Genomic DNA, 22292 nt, shown 5'->3' with positions numbered 1-22292 from the left:
TTTGGCAGGGGTGTACTCAGAATGAGGGGATGAACGTAAGCAATAAATTTGATGTATGAAGCTGTATGCATAAATTGCCTTTGGTGGTGGGGACATGCAAGGTGAATGAAGGAAGGTATGCTACCTAGGAGAATAATCAATTCAGCCATGAAGGGTACGAGAAGTAAAGGAAGGTGACAATGGTTAGACTCTGTTCTTAACGATAGAGGTGTGGAGCTAACTGAGTCCACAGTGCTAGTTGCAAATAGGGGATTGTGGGAGTCCTTAGTTCATTCACAGAGGCTTGCAAACTGAATGCTGAAAGGTGAAGATATATGCATAATAAATTTTCAGGTATCAAATATTATCTCTATAATAAATTTTATGATTCTCACAACCATCCAATATTAACAAATGAGGTGTTAAAAGAAAGGGAATTTCCTGGAACAGTGATGAAGTGCACTTTAACTTTATAAATATTAACAATTTGTTAAAAAATGCATCCCATTTTCGCTAAAGTTGGCTCCACCTTTGCCGCAGGAAATACTTATTGTGCAGGTCTTTTTTCCTATGCCATCTACTGCTTGCCATGGAATTATTTCAAACTTCTTGTTGATTTGTCATACAGAAGGCATTTTAGGCCATCTTAATTTGTTATTGGTATGTGTTTCATCCCATTAAAATTGGCTATGCTATAACCATTATTAAATCAGACAAGGTTAAACATTGCAAAGAGCACAATTAAACTTGCCCAATCCTGTGTTCTTGCATAAACAACTTAATGTAGCTTTCTCTGAAGTAAAATTTTTTTCTAATATTTTTGTATCTATGAAGGAAAATGAAAAACTAACTCTCAGGGAAGAGTGTATCATTACTTCCAATGTTGTTTTTAAGGAAGTGTTATAAACTATTACCTGCAAAAACTTTTGTAAATCATCATCATCTTCTTTCCCCTTATCCACCTCCTGCCAGGTCAGTGCATTTGTGGCACTTTTCCACCTTCCTCTCTCCTTACACCATTCCTCTTCATCATTTTGTCCTAGTCCAGGTTTCTTCTTCTTGCACTAAATAAACATTTGTGAAAAACTGTTTGAAGTAAATTATAATCTAAATATTTTTTTGTGAAAAACACATTTTTGCTAAATATGAACTGTACTGCATTTGATTTTAATTTTATATTCCATAAATAAATTAAAAGTAAACAGGATGCCTGCTAGTAACCTAAATCTGTTTTCTCTGAGATATTCCCATTTTTCTGCATTAAATTTAGTGGGACATGGTATGTAAGAGTGATGCTCGAGTATGTACAATCATCTTGAAACATACTTTTTACGAACACTTACAATGGCGTAAAGATCTTGAAATAAATGTATCATAAGTTGAGCAAGCTACACCTTATCGTAAAGTGCCAATCTGTGAAGTGGGTTTTCAGTAATCCCATAGTAAACATCCATTATAAGAAACACTACAACCAATAAAAATGAACGACATTGCTCACAGCAAGCCATCAGTCAATTACTCTTCAAACTTATGCCTGTGTTCATCAGGGACTTTATTTTGAAATTGGTCCAAGTGAGTGTGCCAGTTTTTAAACATGCTCATAACAGAAACTCAAGAATAAGATCCCCGTTCTTGTAGCAAAGGGAAGTGTTGTTTGAATACATATGCTGGTCAACTAGTGAGCATAGAAACAAGCAACCACTGACGCATTCTTTTCTTTGTAGAATTTCTCCTGTGACAATTTCGCTTTTCTGTAATTTCCCTTAATAGTGAGGCACAATCCATGATAATTATGGGCAATACATAATAGCTAGCACAGCTACATTATGTAAATGACATGGATAGCTTTTAAAACATTGGGCATTTTAAAAGGAACATAAACAAGATAAGAGTTATTGTCTTTTAAATTTATAGTATTATTATAATTTAGTTAAGTAATGTTTTATTTTACCTGGCAAGATTAAGGCCTTCATACCTTCTCATCAATGTAAGTTTTGGTTTAGTGGGAACAAAGCAATTACAATTTAATGGGAGAAAGTTATTATCTACAAAAATTTAATTTTACTATCAAAGTAAAGACCTGGGAATTACAGTATCATTAAGGGTGAATTGTACGCTACACCACACTCCAACTAATGCAATACTAGATACATCGCACACTTCGCGATGTGGTTAGTGCAAGTATGTCTTATCTTTTTCATTACTGCGTTAGCTCAATCTGTCTCTTGTCAAAGTACTATTTGCTGTGCATGACTCGCATCATGTTCACACACCAATCTCGTTCGATATGTGGTTGGATAGATTTAGTACAGCAGAAACTAAACACTGGGAACTACCAATTTAAGGAGTTTGGCCTTAAAATCAGTCCTACAAAAACAGTAGCACTGAAAGAGAGCAGGCAAGAGGACATATGAACATTATGCTGGATGGAAAAAAATTAGAAGTCAATCATTTCCAATAACTTGGCAGCATTGTAACCCCAAGACGGCCAAAACTCAGCTGAAATCACAAACAGAATTTAGAAAGGTGCCCATTTTTACCACCATGTCAAGAACTGCCTTTAGAACAGTGAGTGCCTTTGATATCTAAGAAGACACTCTATCAGGCCTACTTCATACCAATAACAACATACGGACTGGAAAATTGCACCATCAACAGAAGGGATAACAACAGACTGCAGGCTGCAGAAATGAAATTCCTAAGGTCAATGTTTCAAAAACAAGACGAGATAAGATCAGAATGAAATGATATGAAATGACGTCCAAATGGAACCACATTGTGCAACTCTTGCAGCATCAAGATTGAAATGATTTGGTCACTTAAAGAAAATGGATACAAAGAGAGGATCAAGGGAATAGTCTGACAAAAAACCTGGAGGGTAAGCAACCTAGAGGCAGGCCAAGGCCAAGATGGCTATACCAAATAAAAGATGATCTGCTAGAAAGAGGCGTAGAAGGGTGTGAAGTTAAAGAGGAAGTAACGTACCTGTGTAAATGGAGAGTGCTTTTAGTCCACACCTGGGAAACTGGAGATGGTTAAATGATGATGATGATGATGATGATGATGATGATGATGATGATGATGATGATGTCATTTCCCTGCATATTTTTATTTCCCTACGTTTATGCTGCTCTTCCATAAAACGGGTACCCTGTTAAAGTTTATGAATTTTTATGCAAATAAATAAACACGCTTTGCCAACATCATTTATCCTTCATACGTATGTGGAGGGAAAGACGGGGTCGGGTTTCCACATGCAAGTTTTCATCTGGGTACTCTAGTGCTTATTAATACTTTATGTGTAGGGGAAGGTCGGGAGGTATCGGGCGGCAGCTGGTATTGGACAGTTCACAGATGTCTTTGTTAGCAGCATGTGGCAAAACCTGTTTAGCTACTCACAGGTCCACCTGCATGTTTGAAGGGTGGGTACAGCCTGTTCAGTCGAAAGGCAGGGTCGTTTATGAGTGACGGTGTATTTTTGTCCTTTGTGTGATTTTTGGCCGGCATGGATTTATTTTTACCAAGAAGTAGCAGAAACAAGGATAAGTTGCATTGAACTTTAAGTACATTAGCAGAAGCAGTATTCCTTACTCTGTAATATCGTGGGTTTAGAATCAGTTTCTTTTTGAACGTTCTCGTTCAGTTCCAGTTGTTTCTTAAGGGAGTCATTCGGGCGGTATCGGACACGAAACTGGCGTGCGGTATCGGACACATAGGTTGCAGTTCCGTCCGGGTTAATGATAGTACTATCCTTTGTTTTGGGTAAGCATGGGGAAGATACGAGGATAATGGGAAGAAAGCAATATAATATTAGCCGTGAATAGTGTCAGGGACAATAGAATGAGTATTAGACAGGCCAGTCAATGTTCCTCTGTTCCACAAAAGCACGTTAGATGATAGAATTAAAGATCTTGAAGCTGGTAAAGAGATTCCAATAAAAGTGTGTACGCTGAACAGTGAGACTTTTCAGAGAACATTCTCAGGTGAAGAAGAGAATGACCTGTACATGCATATCAAGGCCCCGACAGTCAGCTCATGCCACTCATCAAAACAGAATTTTTAACTTGTGTATCAATTTGCTGAGGAATTGAGAGCTGAACATAGGTTTAATAAAACTAAAATGATGGCAGGAAAGACCCTTTTTATGATTTTATGAAGAGTCATTAAGACCTCTGTTTGAGGACGGCTGAGTCTATCAGCTTGCAGCGAGCAGTAGGCTTCAACAAGGAGCAAGTGGACATATTTTTGATAAATTAAATGATCTTGTGACTAAATATTTGTTTAGTCCATCAAGAATCTTCAACGCTAATGAGTGTGATATTTGCAGAATGGCTAAACATTAATTTGTTTTATTTTGAATGTGAAAAAAATAAATTTTTGTTAAAAAAAATTGACCGTTCGATACCACCCTCCATTTTTCAAACCTACGAAAGTGTAATGACCTCCTTAATTTGTTAATATTGTCTGTGTTTTTAATTGTGATTAAATATATTCTAGTGAGTACGTTGATACAAGAATATAGATGCTTATAAAATGCATTACATGAATTTTTTCCTATTCCATAAACAAATTATGGCAGAAAAGTTAAACTGTCCGATACCCTCCGACTTTCCCCTATGACCGTCCATGAACGTAGTCATTGAAATGATTAGCTTTTATAATGAAACAATGATGGTTTGGCATAACAGCAGGCTTCATAGCCTGAGCCACGCCATATAAAACAAGTACACTCAGTTTCAGTTAGAAGGTGTTGCCATTAATTTTCAGTATGGTGAAACAAATGATTTTTAGTCATAACTTATTTGTATAGGAAATCATAATAGGATTTTTTTAAATGACAGATCAGCATTGCAAGATGGAGTAATAGAAAAGGTAACATGAAAACACAAAGGACAAGGAAAATCTCCACATCTTCAAATAAATAGACTCTCTCATAAATGCAATTCTTCTCAGCCACCAACAAGCTTGTATCTGCTTCTCAGTTTCATAAGGAAGGCAGACTTAACACTCATGTAGCAAACGTGATATATTAAAAGAACCATAAGTACAAATTATATTATTAATTTATATTTCTGAAATAATGTGTCTTATTATTCCTCAAAATAAAAATATTTTAACAATTATATGACACAATATCTAAACCTAATTTGTAATTCTTAGTTATATGTAAACTACCTATGTTTCAACAATTCAAAAAAGAGAGAGAGAGAGAGATCCTGGCACACATTTTCCAGCAGATGACAGTTCAGCAATGAATGAAGTATGATTGTTGTTTGGACAATGCAAGACCGTATTGAAGTGGTACTGGAGGTACAACGGCAATGGCGTAATGTGTACAGAACTCAGCCACCAACATGTATTACAATTTATCGTATTCAGGATAAATTTGAAACTGACGGTACTGTTCAGGATGTGCATAAGAAAAGGTCTGGCCGACAAAAAACATCAACAAGTCCAGCTTCCAGTGTTGCAACATATTACTAGGTCACCTCAAAAATCTGGGTGCACGTGAAAGCGGGGTAAACCGATCGACCATATGATGTATTGTGAAGGCTGTGAAGTAGAAGTGTACATTCCAAGATCGCTGCACGCTATGAACGAGGACGACCTGGCTCAAAGGATGGAATAGTGCTTTACAAGGATGAACGGTTTGCAGGGATGGTTGGGTTGTCTGGTCTGATGAGGTGCAGTTCAAACTGAATGGTACTGTAAACCACCATAACTGTGTGCAATGGGCTCCTGAAAATCCACACATTCATGTGGACAAACATGTTAATCTACCCGATGTCAGTTTGTGGTTGGTCTGTCATTGGGCGGTTTGACTGGCCCATTCTTCTTGAAGGTACTGTAACTGGTGAGGTGTATCTTCACAAGCTACAAACTTCAATTTTACTTACCATCCGAGAGATGTTTGGAAATGAAAGATTTACCTACAATAAGATGCGCTGTCTCTCACTACCTAGTTCGGTCAGCATTTCAGCGGCATCGAAGTTGTTTGGTTCCTAATGGGGGTCACTTTGAACACATAAAATAACCTTTCCCCTGCGCAAGAATTGTAACGGTATGTCATTTTGTTCCATTAATATTGACTATCAAAAAGTGCCTACATATTTCTGGACCCTTCTGTATAATATAGCATTCAGTTGCTGGCAAGTATAAAGATGTCTTCTGAGTTCATGAGGCTCACTGATTATGGATTCTTAGATGGCTCCAGAGACTAATTCTAGAACTGCAAGCTCTTAATGCAAGTGACTTGGCCAGTCCATCAAAGTTGATGTTCAAAAAATGTTGCCTCAATGCTTGTGGTGTTAGCTTCTTCTAAGATGCTGATATTTGTTTGATAGTCTTGCCATTTTTACTCCAACAAGCGAACTAACAATGAGTTCATATTGAAACCTACCTTGAAATTTTGCTAAAATCACCTACATCCTATTGGAAGCTCACTTACCAAAAATTAGCTGCAAGTTTAAAATGGAAGGTTCCGAAGTTGAAATTGGAATCCTGAGGAATATAGTAGTATAACTGCATGGGATGCTATGTTTGGGCAGCCCTGATTACTGGACGAACATATGCACACATTGCAGTCAAGTGTACCACAGCACCTGCTCAAGCATCTGGAACTGTTCAGGGATGTCCAACTGCTTCTAACTCACTGCTCTCTTATGACATATTACAGGTTCAACTTTGGAACCTTCCAGTTAAAAACTCTCAACTAAATTTTGGTAATTTAGCTTCCTGTAGAACGTAGATTATTTGAGCCAAATTTCAGGGCAGGTTTTAACTTGAGCTCATTGTTTGTTCCTTGTAAATATTCCTATGAAACTCGTGTTGGTAGTTTCCAAACATTTTAAGAACATAGGTCGATTTTTTAGTAGTGGCAACTATTTATTTTCTAGATACATATATACAAGTTTCTAGGTTTTACAGGCCATTTATGTAGCCTCCAGCATTGTGTACAATGTGTTTCCAGCAATGTGGAAATCTTTGAATACTGTTGAGACTTCTCTCTGGATGATGCAAAGGGAGCGATCAATTGCCAGCAGATCTTCAGCTGTTTGAAAGTGAATCCCACACAGTGGCTCCTACATTGTAGGGATTAGGTCAAAGACACAGGGACTTAAATGTAGAGAGTATGGGGTTGGTAGAGCACTTCCCAGTGACTGAACAAATCAGATACTGCTCTTGCTGCATGCGCCCTTGCATAGTCGTGCAGAATGATGGGTGGGTTGTGCATGAAGGAAGTGTAGTTGGTTTCTTCTCGGTGCTGCTTGCAGACTGTTTTGCATTACCAGGTGGTCCTTCAGGATATGACGCACAGTCAAAGGTGCCAGTCCAGTATCTTGAGCTAACTCACAAATCGTGGAGTTCCAATCCATCTCACTAATGTGGACGCAGTCTGGACGTCGTCATCAGTGGTGGATGATCAGACTGAGACATGTCTGACACATTTTTGCAACCTCTGAAGGCTCTTGCCCACCTTTCTACTATTCAGTAAGGTAATGCAGACAGACTGCAAGTGACTTGCAGTCCTTGGTGATGCTGTCCTGTATTGTGACCTCTAGCACATTCAATTTTTATCCAGCGCTTTTGCTGTTGCTTCAAAAACATTGCAACTGTATTCTGTGACCGCTAGTTCACAACTGCTCTTTTCCTCTTGTCGCTGCGCATGTGCATTGAGGGGGAAGGGTATGTTCATTTGCTCGGAGGGAGGCTAGGCATTTAACCTACCTGTGATACAATTGACATAGCCTAGCTCCATTTGTCAGTGGTGCTACAGCATTGTTGCCACTATTAAAAATCATCCTATGTCTCCTCTGTGAGTAGTTCAAGTCTTACCAGGTGGTCCTTCAGAATATGAAGCACAGTCAAAGGTGCCAGTCCAGTATCTTGAGGTAACTCACAAATCGTAGAGTTCCAATCCATCTCACTAATGTGGACACAGTCTTGGACGACGTCGTCATCAGTAAACATAGTTTGGTTTGGATGCTGAGGTCATAAATGTCAAAAGCCTGTATGAGGAAGTGACCAAACGGTGCATTTTTGTTGAAAAATGACTGCCAAGGAAAGGAAAGTGATTGATATTTGAGGGAGTTGCCTTGTTGGAGTTTGTTTAGTGAAGAACTTGTGTTTGGTTAGTTAATGTTAAGTTTTAAGCTGATATTAGTATATACTTAATTACTGCATTTAAAGTAGTTTGTAGGTCATCCTCTGTATTGGCTGAAACAACATTATAGTCTCGTGAATATTGGAGTTCGATACATGAGATTGGGAGGTCTAAGAAATAAGCCAAATACATGTGACAGATATTTTGGTTGAATTTGTACATTATCATGCACTTTTATTTTTCCAGGTTGAACCGAATCCCAACCAAGGAAAGAAACTTCCGGACAAGTTGAAAAATGGTCACTGGACTGGTTTGCCTCCTCAGGTATGCTACATAATTCTTTCCTTAACCCGTTCGGTGGGCAATGCGGCGAGATCCGCGGCTACAAGTCGCTTGCTCCGTGGAGAATGCGGATATTTCCGCCGATTCAAATAATTTGTTTTTCTCAGTTGCCTGCCTGCAGAGGTATATTTCCTTTTCAGCAGCGTATTCCGGATGAGTCTGCCCTCTGATGTAAATTTTTTCAACTATGTTCTCCCAGTACCAATGTGTCATCCATGAGTTACAACATAAAGAACACAGCTGAGTCCGGGCAAGAACGACATTAAGGCCTAATAGCTCCGCACTGAAGCTTTAGCTCATCGCCTAATCGTCCCTTGGATGTAATAATATTGCTGTAGAAGGGATTTCTAGAGATTATGACGCTGAATAGACCTCTCTGATGACATTTTCGAACTGTGACCTGATTTATTATCCCCAGTCTTGAGTTCTTCCTTCACGACTGGAGTGTGTGTTTATCGCGAGTTACACAACTATTATCGTACGCATCCGTAATACAGTCATATTTTATGATTTCCGTCCAAACTGCTGAGACCAGGGTTCTATTTGATTTTTTTTCCTACATCTTTTTCCTGCTAAAATATCTATGATGAATTACCGGCCCCCGCTGTTAGAGGAAGATGATTTACGGGTCATGATAAACGAAATGTTGGAATTTAGTGGGGAGAATTGTGATATTAGTGAAGTAAGTTCTGCTGAAGGGGAATTCGCAAGTGACAGAAAATTACCTGGAATAAGTACTGCAGGCTCGAATATACAGGGTTTGGGCGTAGCTGATGCTAATGTTCAGCAGTCGCAAAAGAGACAACACATGTTTGATTCCAGTTCAAGTAGCGATCATGACAGTGACAGTTGTGACGATAATACTGATTACAATCCAACCATTGCAAGTTCTTCGTCAACTTATACTGAAAATGGACAAAGATATTCGTGCTTTGATCCAAATTTCCATCATGATGTAAGGAGTGTTTTTAGGGAAAACAAAACTGAGCGAAATATTTTAATTACTTTTTTTAATGACGAGATATGCCAGAACATAGCTGAACAGACAAAAGATGCCGAGCAGGAAATCGCACACAAAACCCAGTTTAGTAAGACGAAAGGAAGGAATCGAGATCAAGACCGTGTCCGAACAAATAAGTACGAAATGAAGCTTCTTATGGCCATACTGTTGCCGCAGGTTATTGTACAGAAACCTAAATTAGGACACTATTTCTCGCAATCGCTTGTTCACTACACCTATTTTCGATGAGCTGATGACACAGAAGAGATTTTTTCCTCGCCAGATTGAGTGGCCTGGTCAGCCTCCTGACCCCAACTTGGCAGGTTCGATTCTGGTTCAGACCGATGGTATTTGAAGGTGCTCAAATATGTCAGCCTCTTGTAAGTATATTTACTGGCATGCAAAAGAACTCCTGTGGGACTAAATTCCGGCACCTTAGAGTCTCCGAAAACCGTGAAAGTAGTTAGTGGGACGTGAAGCCAATAACAGTATTATTATTATTATTATTATTATTATTATTATTATTATTATTATATTTTCCTCCACAGCTTTATACATATCTCTGACAATGAGGTGAATAATGCACAACTTCTTCCAAAATTATAAGAGATAAATCCAGTATTTGACCACCCGTTAGCAAAATTTTCGGAAGCATATACCCCTGATGGCAAAATGTCAATTGATGAGAACCTCTTGCTATGGAAAGGGTGGCTAGGGTGGAAAGTTTACATAACAAGAAAACGATCGCTTTTCGGAATGGAATTATATAAATTATGCGAAGGCGAGACAGGTTATATAAGATGACCTGCTTCCGTGATATAATGAACAGCTGTAAAAGACATAACAATGTGAAGACTGTAAATAATGTAAATATTACCTGTATTGTAGTGTAATATAGTCCGTTTATGTCACTTAGTAATTGTAGGGAGGCTATATAAACTTGATCCCTCGAAAGCGCTAACCAACATAACAAAAGTTTCGTCAATATTATAATTTATTCCTTTGTACATCTTTTAAGCACATGTAAACTTTGTAAATCTACAATTTACATATACAGAATCATTTATTTCCAGACAGAGATTGATAGTAAACTGCCTAAAATATTCAGGTGAAAGTTACTGTATAAACACAAACCAGAGCTTTGCTGTTAGGAAGAAGCAATCTCGATATCACAGTGTGAAAGCACTTAGTACGTTTTTGCACGAAGTATTGAAAAATTAAAATAATCGAATTTTTCAACAATTAAATACATTATATTCAAGTAAATATTTCTCTGTTGGCCCTTCAATAGTTCATTTTAGTCTAAGATTGTTTTTAATCAAGTAATTAAATATTTTCTTTAATCAGGGAAATCGCTCCCCACCTGAGAGTGAGCTAGTGTGTACCGAGCTCCCCGCTTAAGGGGTTAAAGATGTTTTAGTACTTTGAAAAAAGGAAAACTATATTCATAGTGATGTCAAAAGTATCAGCAATACCGAGCTAGTTGGTCATGTGGTTAGGGGCATGCAGCTGTGAGCTTGCCTTAGTTAAGACCACGGCCGCTTCCTTCCCACTTAGAAGCCCTTTCTTATCCCGTCATCGCTATAAGACCTATCTGTGTCAGTGCGATGTAAAACTACTTGTAAAAGATAAGTATCAGCATTGTAATACATCAGGTCTCCATTCCCAGTAAACTGTAAACTGGACACTTTGTAGTGTAATCAACAATGTAACTTGTTACTGAAACACTGATAATGTTTTTGAAAACAGAATTTTATTCATGATAGAGCTTTATCAAAAAACCTGTTGCTAGGCAGCACAACAATCAGTGCAGCTATGAGATGGACTTACAAGGACAGAAAATTTCTGTTTTTTTTTTACATAAACTAAGGAAGGATATTGCAATGCAAGTACAGTAATACAGGAGCTATTGTAGAGTAAAATGAATAGATTTTTAACAACACTGCCATAGTGCCTGATGTCATTCTTCCATAAAAGTGGTAAAGGAAAGCTGTCATCTACTGTACATACAGGCCATGAAGGTATCCGTAACCTCGGCACTTGGTGGGGTGGAGTGGTTAGCTTCACATCCGGTTGCCTTTTCCCCCAGGAATTAACTGTTACTCATTTTTCGTGTAGGCTGAGTAAACTTCAGGGTCAAGCGCACCTCCAGAAGTGGAAATCTCATTTCTTAAATTTCTTGACTTCCTGACAGGGAATCAAACCCACGTCCTTCCGAGTGAATCTAGCATGCCTTTACCGCCTTGGCCAAGCAGCCCCTATAAAAATGGTAATTATACAAATACTTAATATATACAGTAGTTTCATGAAAATAAAACATCACATTTTACCAATAATAATAATAATAATAATAATAATAATAATAATAATAATAATAATAATAATAATAATAATAATGTTATTTGATTTACATCCCACTAACTACTTTTACGGTCTTCGGAGACCCCGAGGTGCCAGAATTTAGTGCCGCAGGAGTTCTTTTACGTGCCAGTAAATCTACCGACATGAGACTGACGTATCTGAGCCCCTTCAAATACCACCGGACTGAGCCAGGATCGAACCTGCCAAGTTGGGGTCAGAAGGCCAGCGCCTCAACCGTCTGAGCCACTCAGCCCAACTCACATTTTACCAGTCTTTTACACTTTCTGTTCACTGAGCAGTTCAGTCCTAAAAGTCAGCATTTGGAAGTGGAATTCAAATTGTTCCATTCAGATTTGCTAGTCTCGAACTGTAGTGTGAACTATAGAAATTAATGACAATGCTTTGTAATCTTTAGGTTAATCAACTATTTAACTCCCAAAGAAAGAACCTGTTTCTGGGGAAATTAAATAAGAAATATGACCTCAGCATTAAAATTTTCCAAGCTGGTAATCATCACCCACTCATGCTTTTCCACAACAGTATGAAATAAATACCTACTCAGAGGCTTCAGAGGGGGACATCTCCTCTTTCACTACAAATTTCATTCCTCTTCTTAGTACTGCATACAATTGGTTTTAACATTTAACATTGGTTCTAGATACATTTTTTATGAAAGTATTCAACAATGATGGGAAGGAAGTTCTGGAAAATCATCCAGGAAGTTTTGTGAGAACGCTTTCTTATCCTTTTGCACCTGCATACCAATTATGATTTTCTTTTTCTTCTTTACTGTCTGTACTGTACATATTCCACTCTTCTACCATGCTTCTTCCACTCAGTGAAGTGCTGACAATTCATATAGACCAAAAGCTGAGAGAAATGACATTTTGCAAACTCTTGAACATATTTCCAGTTTTGTCCTTCACCATATGAATCAAATTGAACCAGGGCAAAAGCCTACACCTACATGGGGCTGACAAATTTCAGGATACATCTTCATATTATCTTTTATCAAATTCTGTCACAAATATCATAAACTACCAAATCTTCAGGTCAGAGCTTTCATTTAAAATACACTGCTTCTGTTTAGTTTATGAGTATTCCAAACACCTATAAAATACTGTTATACTCTTTTCATTTCTACCTGATGTGTGTACAGTAATGATGAAAATGTGTTGTTAAAAACATACGAGTTTCTTAATATGGTGTGTAGTCTACTATATTTGTGCTAGAATTTCTCCACATTTATTTGTTAAACGAGATCCTAATGTTAGTTTGTAAATATCTTTATGGATTATCAGGGCCCTAAAAACTAAAATGTCTGCTCAGTGCAGTAGCGTATTTAATTATTGACTAACTTTATTAACCCTACATGGGCAGAAGTGTTTTATGTCTGTATGTGAACTGAAAATATGGCAAATTAAAACTTATTCAGAATTATTGAACACGAGGTATAAACATGCATATGTACTTAATATTAATGACTTATCTTGAATAATGGATGTAGTCCATAGCAGAGGTCCGTAGGATATTATAGAATTTGTTCGCAGCAGCTTGTTAGCGCAAAAAAGGCATAAGAGTCATTCCAAAAACAAGTTCTTACACCAATCAAAGCCCTTATAACAAATAGTGTTGGAGATGACTAGTCTTTGCTTCTACATGTTCTAGTGGATGTGTTGCCGGTGATTTCCATTTGTTTCCCTGAATTATCCTGGTGAATTATGTCAAAACTTCAGTATTTAAAAAAATAGTGAAAAGTACTCTGTAGGTACGGTCACCATGTCAAAATATGAATGTAAAATTAGTCCTTCATTTGTAATATATATCAGAATGGTACTAAGGTCCTGGGTCCAAGTTACTCATCTCAGTCCTTCCGTCACTTGTTTCATTTTCTGGGGCACTTGAGTCACTCTTATACTGAGAAGACCATTATTTGAATTTCCATATTCGGACTCTCCAAATGAAAAATCACTTTCATCTACATTCGTAGAGTCCAAAATTGAAGCAATCTATTGCTCACTGACCCTCTTCTTACTAACCATGTTGCAAAATAGCTATATAAATCACAAGAAGCCAGTCTCAAAACTTGCCACACATGCTTGACTGAACATGATAACCTCTCACAACTCGTAAAAAGCCATCAGAGAGATAATGCAACTTTATTTGAAGATTCCTCTTTCAGCCAGACGTATAAGTGTCATATACTGCCATCTGTTGAGATTACTACGGTCGCCAGTAATACTGGATTCTGCTCACAGGCAACCTATTATAGGATTAAATATATGAAATTCCACCCTCTATGGGTTAAGAGTACTCTGCACAGTTATTGTAAGTGCATTCAAGTTTGAGTTTTCAATTTCCACAGTTTGTACTAACTTCATTGACAACACAGCCCTCCGGCGCATCAAACTCCTGCTCTCCAACAGCACCTCCCTTACACAGTTTCTTCCCCAGAGCAGTTCATTCCCCAACACAGCTAACTCAGCTCATGTCCTGCATTGAATTTTGCATAGCCGAGACCGTCATTCACTAGTTGCAAATGCACTCCCATATAACCCATCACTGACTCGCAGCCATATTGTAACTAACTCAAGACTGACTTGTGCTTCCCGCCTTTGCCAGCAGGAAGAGTCTCAACAAACGATCTAGCAGTTTCCACTTCCACATCAATTTGGCTGCCTATACATTGTTAGTCAGCTTGCAGCATCTTCGAAGGAACTCAACCATCTTCCTTATTGTGTGCCTCAAAAATTCACTGGGGCTACTGTTTTGCTTGTCACTGGCTCCTCCCACACTGTCGCCTTATGCCGGCCCAACAATCGTGCCACTCGTTCAATTGTCACAATAATTTGAAATGACCTATATCATTGAACTATGTACATTATGCAACAGAAAGGATGAATACTTTGAGCTTTTGAATAGGGACAGGATGGACTGTCTGTTTTATGAGGCAAAGTGGGCTTAGTTTGAAGAAGAGGACAACACCTACATGACCACTAACGGAGGATTACATTGATATGGTTTTGGAATTTCACAGATTCATGATTCAAGAAAAGAAAATGTCTAGCTTTAGTCAGATAGGAAGCACAGACCAAACCCTTATATATTTTGACATACACAGCATTGCTCTCCTTGGTGGACCAGTGAAGTGAGAAGAACCACATGGGGAGTACTTCATTAGTATAAGTGATAACATTTCAGTGATTGTTAGGAGTGGACATAGGTATTAACCATACTGGTAAATGCTTCATATACAGTACATACATTATCATTATAGACCATTATGCCTTTCAGTGCTCAGTCTGCAAGCCTCTGTGCTTTTACCGAACGTTGCCACAATCTTCTATTTGCAACTAGTGCTGTGACCTCATTTAGTTCTATACCTCTTATCTTTAAATCATTAGAAACTGAGTCTAACCATCGTTGTCTTGGTCTCCCTTCGTAACAGTAGGTAATCTATCCTCCTCCATTTGTCTCACATGACCCCACCACCGAAGCCGGTTTATGCATACAGCTTGATCCATCGAGTTAATTCCTAAATTAGCCTTTATCTCTTCATCACGCGCACCCTCCTGCCATTGTTCCCACCTGTTTGTACTAGCAATCATTCTTGCTACTTTCATGTCTGGTACTTCTAACTTATGAAAAAGATATCCTGAGTCCATCCAGCTTTCACTCCCATAAAGCAAAGTTGGTTTGAAAACAGACCGATGTAAAGATAGTTGCGTCTGGGAGCTGACTTCCTACAGAACACTGCTGATCGCAACTGCGAGCTCACTGCATTAGCTTTACTACACCTTAATTCAATCTCACTATATTACCATCCTGGGAGAACACACAGCCTAAATACTTAAAATTATATACATGTTCCAGCTTTGTATCATCAATCTGACACTCAATTCTGTTGAATTTCTTACCTACTGACATCAATTTAGTCTTTGAGAGGCTAATTTTCATACCTGTTTTCAAGTTCCAAGATATTAGACTGCAGGCTTTCAGCACCATCTGCCATTAAGACCAAGTTGTCAGCATAGGCCAGACTGCTTACTACATTTCCACTTTACTGAATCCCTCCCTGCCACTTTATACCTTCAGCAGATGATCCATGTAAACTATGAACAGCAAATCTGAAAGATTACAGCCTTGTATAACCCTTGTAAGTACCTTGAACCAAGAACTCATTCTACCATCAATTCTTATTGCAGCCAATTGTCAACATAAATGCCTTTGATTGATTTTAATAATCTACCCTTAATTCCATAGCCCACCAGTATGGCGAACATCTTTTCCCTCGGTACCCTGTCATATGCTTTCTCTAGATCTAGGAAACATAAACACAACTGTCTATTCCTCTCGTAACATTTTTCATTTACCTGGCACATACTGAAAATCTGATCCTGACAGCACTTCTGTGGTCTGAAACCACACTGGTTTTCATCCAACTTCCTCTTAACCTCTGATCGCACCCTCCCTTCCAAGATACCAGTGAATACTTTGCCTGGTATACTAATCAATGAGATACCTTGATAGTTGTTGCAGCCCTTCCTGTTCCTTTACTTATAGATAGGTGCAGTTACTGCTTTTGTCCAATCTGAAGGTACCTTACCAACATTCCATGCTAATCTTACTACTCTATTAACCTATTTCACCCCTTCCCACTATCACCATTTCAGGTCTAATTTCATCTATTCCTGCTGCTTTATGACAGTGGAGTTTGTTTACTATCCTTTCCACTTCCTCAAGCGTAATTTCTCCAACATTATTTTTCACCTCCCCATGAGCTTGGTTGTTCCAGACACCACCAGGAAGTTTTCCTTTTACTTTGCAAAGATGTTCAAAATATTCCCTCCACCTCTCCAGTGATTCCCTGGGATCTATTATGAGTTCACCTGAATTACCCAAAACATTGTTCATTTCCTCCCCCCCCACTCCCCCCCCCCCCTTAAGATCCTTTAGTACTATCCAGAAAGGTTTCCCTGCTGCTTGACGTAGCCTTTCCAGGTTATTACCAAAATCTTCCCACAACTTCTTTTTGGATTCAACAACTATATGTTTCGCTCTGTTTCTTTCATCTATGTACAATTCCCTGTCTGCATCGGCCTTTGTTTGGAGCCATTTTCTGATAAGCCTCTTTTTACGTTTACTAGCTGCTCTCACTTCATCATTCCACCAAGATGTTTGCTTTTTCCCATCTTTACACACAGTCGTTCGTACGCATTCTCTTGCTGTTTCCACTACAGCATCCCTGTATGCCACCCATTCTCTTTCTATATTGTGAACCTGCTTACTGTCCACTATTCGAAATTTATGATATCCATGTACTTCTGCCTAATTTCCTCGTTCTGGAGATTTTCTACCCTTATTCATTTGCAGACAGATTTCGCTGTTTCTATCCTAGGCCTAGAGATACTTAATTCACTACAGATGAGATAGCGGTCTGTATCATCGAGAAATTCCCGGAAAACCCGTAGGTTCCTAACAGACTTCCTGAATTTGAAGTCGGTTAAGTTGTAGTCTATTATGGATCTGGTACCCCTAGCCTCCCATGTGTAGCGGTGAATAGCCTTATGCTTGAAGAATGTATTCGTAACCCATACTAGCACAGAAGTCCAGCAAACGCTTCACATTCACATTAGCTTCCATATCTTCCCCACATTTACCAATCACCCTTTCATATCCTTCAGTTCTATTTCCAACTCTCGAATTGAAATTTCCCATTAGCACTGTTCTATCCTTGCTGTTGACTCTGACTATGGTGTCACTCAATGCTTCATAAAACTTGTCAACTTCATCCTCACCTGCACCCTCACATGGTGAATATACTGAGACAATTCTCTTCCTAATTCCTCCAACTGCCAAAGCTACCCACATCATTCGCTCATTTACGTGCCTAACAGAAACTATGTTGCGTGCAATAGTATTCCTGATAAACAGTCCTACCCCATACTCTGCCCTTCCCTTTTTTTAAGTATATATATTTTTTTGCTGGTGGCTTTACGTCGCACCAACACAGATAGGTGTTATGGCGACTATGGGATAGGAAAGGCCTAGGAGTTGGAAGGAAGCGGCTGTGGCCTTAATTAAGGCTTGGTGTGAAAATGGGAAACCACAGAAAACCATCTTCAGGGCTGCCGACAGTGGGATTCAAACCCACTATCTTCCGGATGCAAGCTCACAACCACGCGCCCCTAACCGAATGGCCAACTCACCCTGTCCTTCCCTTTTTAACACCCGTCAAGTACACTTTATAATCTCCTATCTTTTCCTCGTTATCTCCCCTTACCCGAATATCACTTACTTCTAGTACGTCCAGATGCATCCTCTTTGCTGACTCAGCCAGTTCTACTTTCTTCTATAAACCCCATTAATATTGATAGCTCCCCATTAAGTTCCATTTTGCTCACCAAGTTGTTTCCAAGGAGTCCCTCGCTTGTCAAATGAGAGTGGGACTCCATTACTACCATAGGTCCGAGGCTTGCTTAAAATGTTTCTGAGCTTGGTAAATTCAAGAAGCAGGATGCTCCTCTAACGGGTTAGGGGCCACAGTGGATTGTATAGTCCTAGCCGCCTGAGCACAAAGAGGGGCATGACTCAGAATATGTCCGAGATGCCTACTCCCATTCCATAGCAACTGGTATCCTGACACCCAAGACCACTTACTAGGACACTCAGCCATTGCCCATGGTTCACGAACTAGGACGTGACTACAGTAACCTACACCACGAACCATAATGGTTTACATTTCTCAATAATATTAATCAATCCATAAGTTATATGTGTATATAATTGAATGATCTGATAAAATATGATGATGATCTTTCAAGAATGAAACATTTCATTCGATTTTAGTTTAGTTGTTTCTTTTTCAGGTATTTTCTAAATTTTATTTATTCATAAATTAGTTTCAACAGCCTGAAGAACCCCATTATATAAATTTAAAATAATAAATTTGAGGCAAGTAGTTCTTTTACATGACAGGTTGTGTTTGTAGTTTAAACTAAGTTCTTCTTCTTCTCCTTCTTCTTCTTCTTCTTCTTCTTCTTCTTCTTCTTCTTCTTCTTCTTCTTCTTCTTCTTCTTCTTCTAGGTATGAATAATTACAATTTTACAGTTAAATGCAGAGGATTTTTAAAATTTAAAAAGCAAGAGAAGGCATAATTCAAAGGAATAACAACATTCAATTTTGTTTAATTCCAAATATTCTGTTTGTTTTCAAAAGATTTCCTAAATGCTCTTTTTTCTTTCATGATTTACTTTACGTCGCACCGACTCAGATAGGTTTTATGGCGATGATGGGATAGGAAAGCGCTGGAAGTGGCCTTAATGAAGGTACAACCCCAGCATTTGCCTGGTGTGAAAGTGGGAAACCACAGAAAACCATCTTCAGGGCTGCCGGCAGTGGGGTTCGAACCCACTACCTTCCGGATGCAAGCTCACAGCTGCGCGCCCCTGACCGCACAACCAACTCGCCTGGTAGTTCCTAAACTAGGTTTTGTTCTGTCTTATTCCTTTTTGCAAATTAGCAGTTTGTTTTATACTTAACTCTCGATTAGCGTAATCGGATCAACTGCGTTGCAGCTTAACAGCGATATTTTTAAAAAAACTAAAAATGCATGAGTGTTAGGAGTTACAGTAATACAGAATTACAAAGGGTCTGGATAATATTGGCCAGGATGATGCTCTTAACACTGAAAAACTTGTTTTAAGAAACATGAGAAGCAAAATAAAGAAAAAGTGTTTCTTGGCACAAAAGCAGAAAACCATGACTGATTATTTTCAGAGACAGTAAAGTTAGGTAATCTGAATATTTTTCTTTGCCTTATTAGTTTCAACGAAGAGTACTGTTTATTTTTGAAATTATTAATTGTGCTTAGTGCTACCTTTACTGCTACGTATGTGATAAGTTAATAAGAAACAATGCAGTAGTATAATTTATTATCATTTTAACTGTACTTTCAGTGCGCCTGTTCTATTTTTAACTTTTTACGGGTTTACCACAATTTTACGTATCCGGGAAGCCTTAACACTACATTATCTCGGTTAATCGAGAGTTGAGGGTATTTCCAGAGAAAATCCACTATCTAGTATTCTCAAGGCAAGAAACTCTAAAATGATGTTACGATGTCCCAAGACTAATTAACGGAAAATGTGTTCCTTTAAAATAGCTCCAGTACTGTACATTGCGAGATTGTCATTCATACACATGTGCAGAGATCTCGGCACTGTTCACTTTTACTTGAGAAGAGTTCCAAGATTATGTATTTTGGCTGTCGGCCTCGAGAGTCTTCAGGAAGAATTCCCATCTCTGCTGAGAAAATATGGATGTGGATAAACTGGAACTGATGAGGGGAGAGCCGTATCTGTTTAAACAACCAGCAGTATATGAAGATGTGGACATTGTCCTTGGGCTGTATGTTTAGCTTTGTGAAAAAGAGAACTTGGGTTCTGCAGACAAATCAAGAGTCAGACATGCTCTGCTGGAATCATATTAGTGCTGTCAACAATATTTCTATATTTCTTTCCCAAGAGAGTTGAGACATTCAAATATTTTGTAGTAGTGTTCAGTTCAGTGAATAACGAGAACATAACATTGACAACTTGCCACAATGAATTGGTGGAATTATGTTAGATTCCCACCTGAAATGACCTGCATTTGATATCAGGCAGAGGAATAAGGCTTCATGTAGTCAATTTGACCAGCTGATGATATGAGTACTATATGAAATGCCTTTATCCATTTGTAGATTCAATCAATGGATGAGGTTAGACACACTGCTCACCATACTGCCGTTGTATCTTTTACTGGAGGTCAGATAGGTCTGGAGATATACCCTTCATAACACCCATTTATCTGTAGAACAAAATATTTAAAATCCTAGACAGTGGTTTTAAGTGTATTTAACCTCTTTTTCTAAGTTAACCTTTAGTTAGGAACACAAGTGTATTTTTCATGCTAGGATGAGCCATTTTCTCTTGCAATTCTGTAAATTAAATGAAATTCATAAAGTGCTGCTGAATAATTGAAATATTACTGTGTGTTAAGTACATATATAACATTGAAAGATACAAAATGCCATCAATTTTATTAATAATAATGTTGTGTAATAAATTATTGGGGAATCAAAAGATGCTGACATGAACAAAGCATATAAATCAAAGATGCTGACATAAAGAATGAAGATGTTGCTGTATAAAAGTCCTAAAATACCAGTCCTAACTTATACCAGAGTCTTAAATTCTGTCAAAATATGATGAATGTATTCTGAAACTTTGAGGAGGTTGTATGGCATCTGTTTGAGAGTAGTAGATAGTGCATTAGGGCTAATTCTTATCTCTATCAATTGTATTCCGGACTGTATGGTCACCTGGGATTCTGGGCAGATGTCTCATGATTATAAAACAGAATCTAATGTTGTTAAATCATTAAATTGATATTCAGCTCCTTGGCTTGGCATTGAGGCCTTTGGTTCAGAGGGTCCTGGGTTCAATTCCCAGTTAGCTCAAGGATTCTAGCCATGACTGGTTTGTTCCTCTGACTTGGGACTGGGATTTGTGTTTGTCTCTTCATATCCACACCACCAACGACCATAGAAACACAGAAGAGTGAATACATCCTTCCACAAAGGATTTATTTTAAACTGGCCATATCACTTTTATTCATTGTAATTTGCAGAAATAAAATTACTCTTTTCTTAACCAGAATCATGTGAATTGTTGTCTGGCTCCATGGCTAAATGTTTAGCGAGCTGGCCTTTGGTCACAGGGGTCCCGGGTTTGATTCCCGGCAGGGTCGGGGATTTTAACCATCATTGATTTATTTCGTTGGCATGTGGGCTGGGTGTATGGGTTGTCTTCATCATCATTTCATCCTCATCACGACATGCAGGTCGCCTACGGGAGTCAAATAAAAAGACCTGCACCTGGCAAGCCAAACTTCTCCTCGGACACTCCCAGCACTAAAAGCCATACACCATTTCCATTTCATTTCATGTGAATTGTTAAGAATATCTCTAAATTGCTTCAAAATATTTTTTTCCGTATTTATCGTTAATACGAAACAAAATCATGCCTCCACACATCACTGTTTCCCTCTTGAAAGTATTTGGGTACCTATCTAGCTCTAGAAGAAGAAAGTAATATAGAAGCCATGGCACAAGGTCCAAGTTATTGAAAGGGTTCACCTCTTTTATCCAACCTCAGGAAAGATGAAGCTTAACAAGTTCACCTGAAACAGGATCCAGATTTCTTCTCAAAGCACGAATACACCGTTGAATGGAAGTGAAACTCACCCTTTGTAAAATTCAAGACTTGTAGCGATTGAGTATGATGCTTTACTACTACAAATTTAGGGACTATCTTAATGCAGTCATCTGATACAAAAGATTAGAGATACAAGCCTTCTTCATTCATAGACATTCAAAATGTTTCATTTCATCTTCATCTGCTGACAACAGTTTGTGTAAAAGTTGCCGTTGATAATGGCGTTTCATACATTCAAGTGCAAAGG

General features: G+C 38.4%; 1 protein-coding gene across 2 annotated transcripts in view; it reads left to right on the top strand.

Annotated features, from left to right (window-relative positions):
• The window catches only part of LOC136877004 (gametocyte-specific factor 1 homolog), a 61463-nt gene that overhangs the window by 30677 nt on the left and 8494 nt on the right, over positions 1 to 22292 (top strand). For both annotated transcript variants that reach the window (XM_067150793.2, XM_067150792.2), the window contains exon 3: positions 8330 to 8407. In XM_067150793.2, the coding sequence (XP_067006894.1) occupies positions 8330 to 8407 (78 nt within the window). The remainder of the gene's footprint in view (positions 1 to 8329; positions 8408 to 22292) is intronic.

Source organism: Anabrus simplex, chromosome 7 (genome assembly GCF_040414725.1).
Source record: "Anabrus simplex isolate iqAnaSimp1 chromosome 7, ASM4041472v1, whole genome shotgun sequence".
NCBI classification, from domain to species: Eukaryota; Metazoa; Arthropoda; class Insecta; order Orthoptera; family Tettigoniidae; genus Anabrus; species Anabrus simplex.
This window is presented reverse-complemented; position numbering and strand designations above follow the sequence as displayed.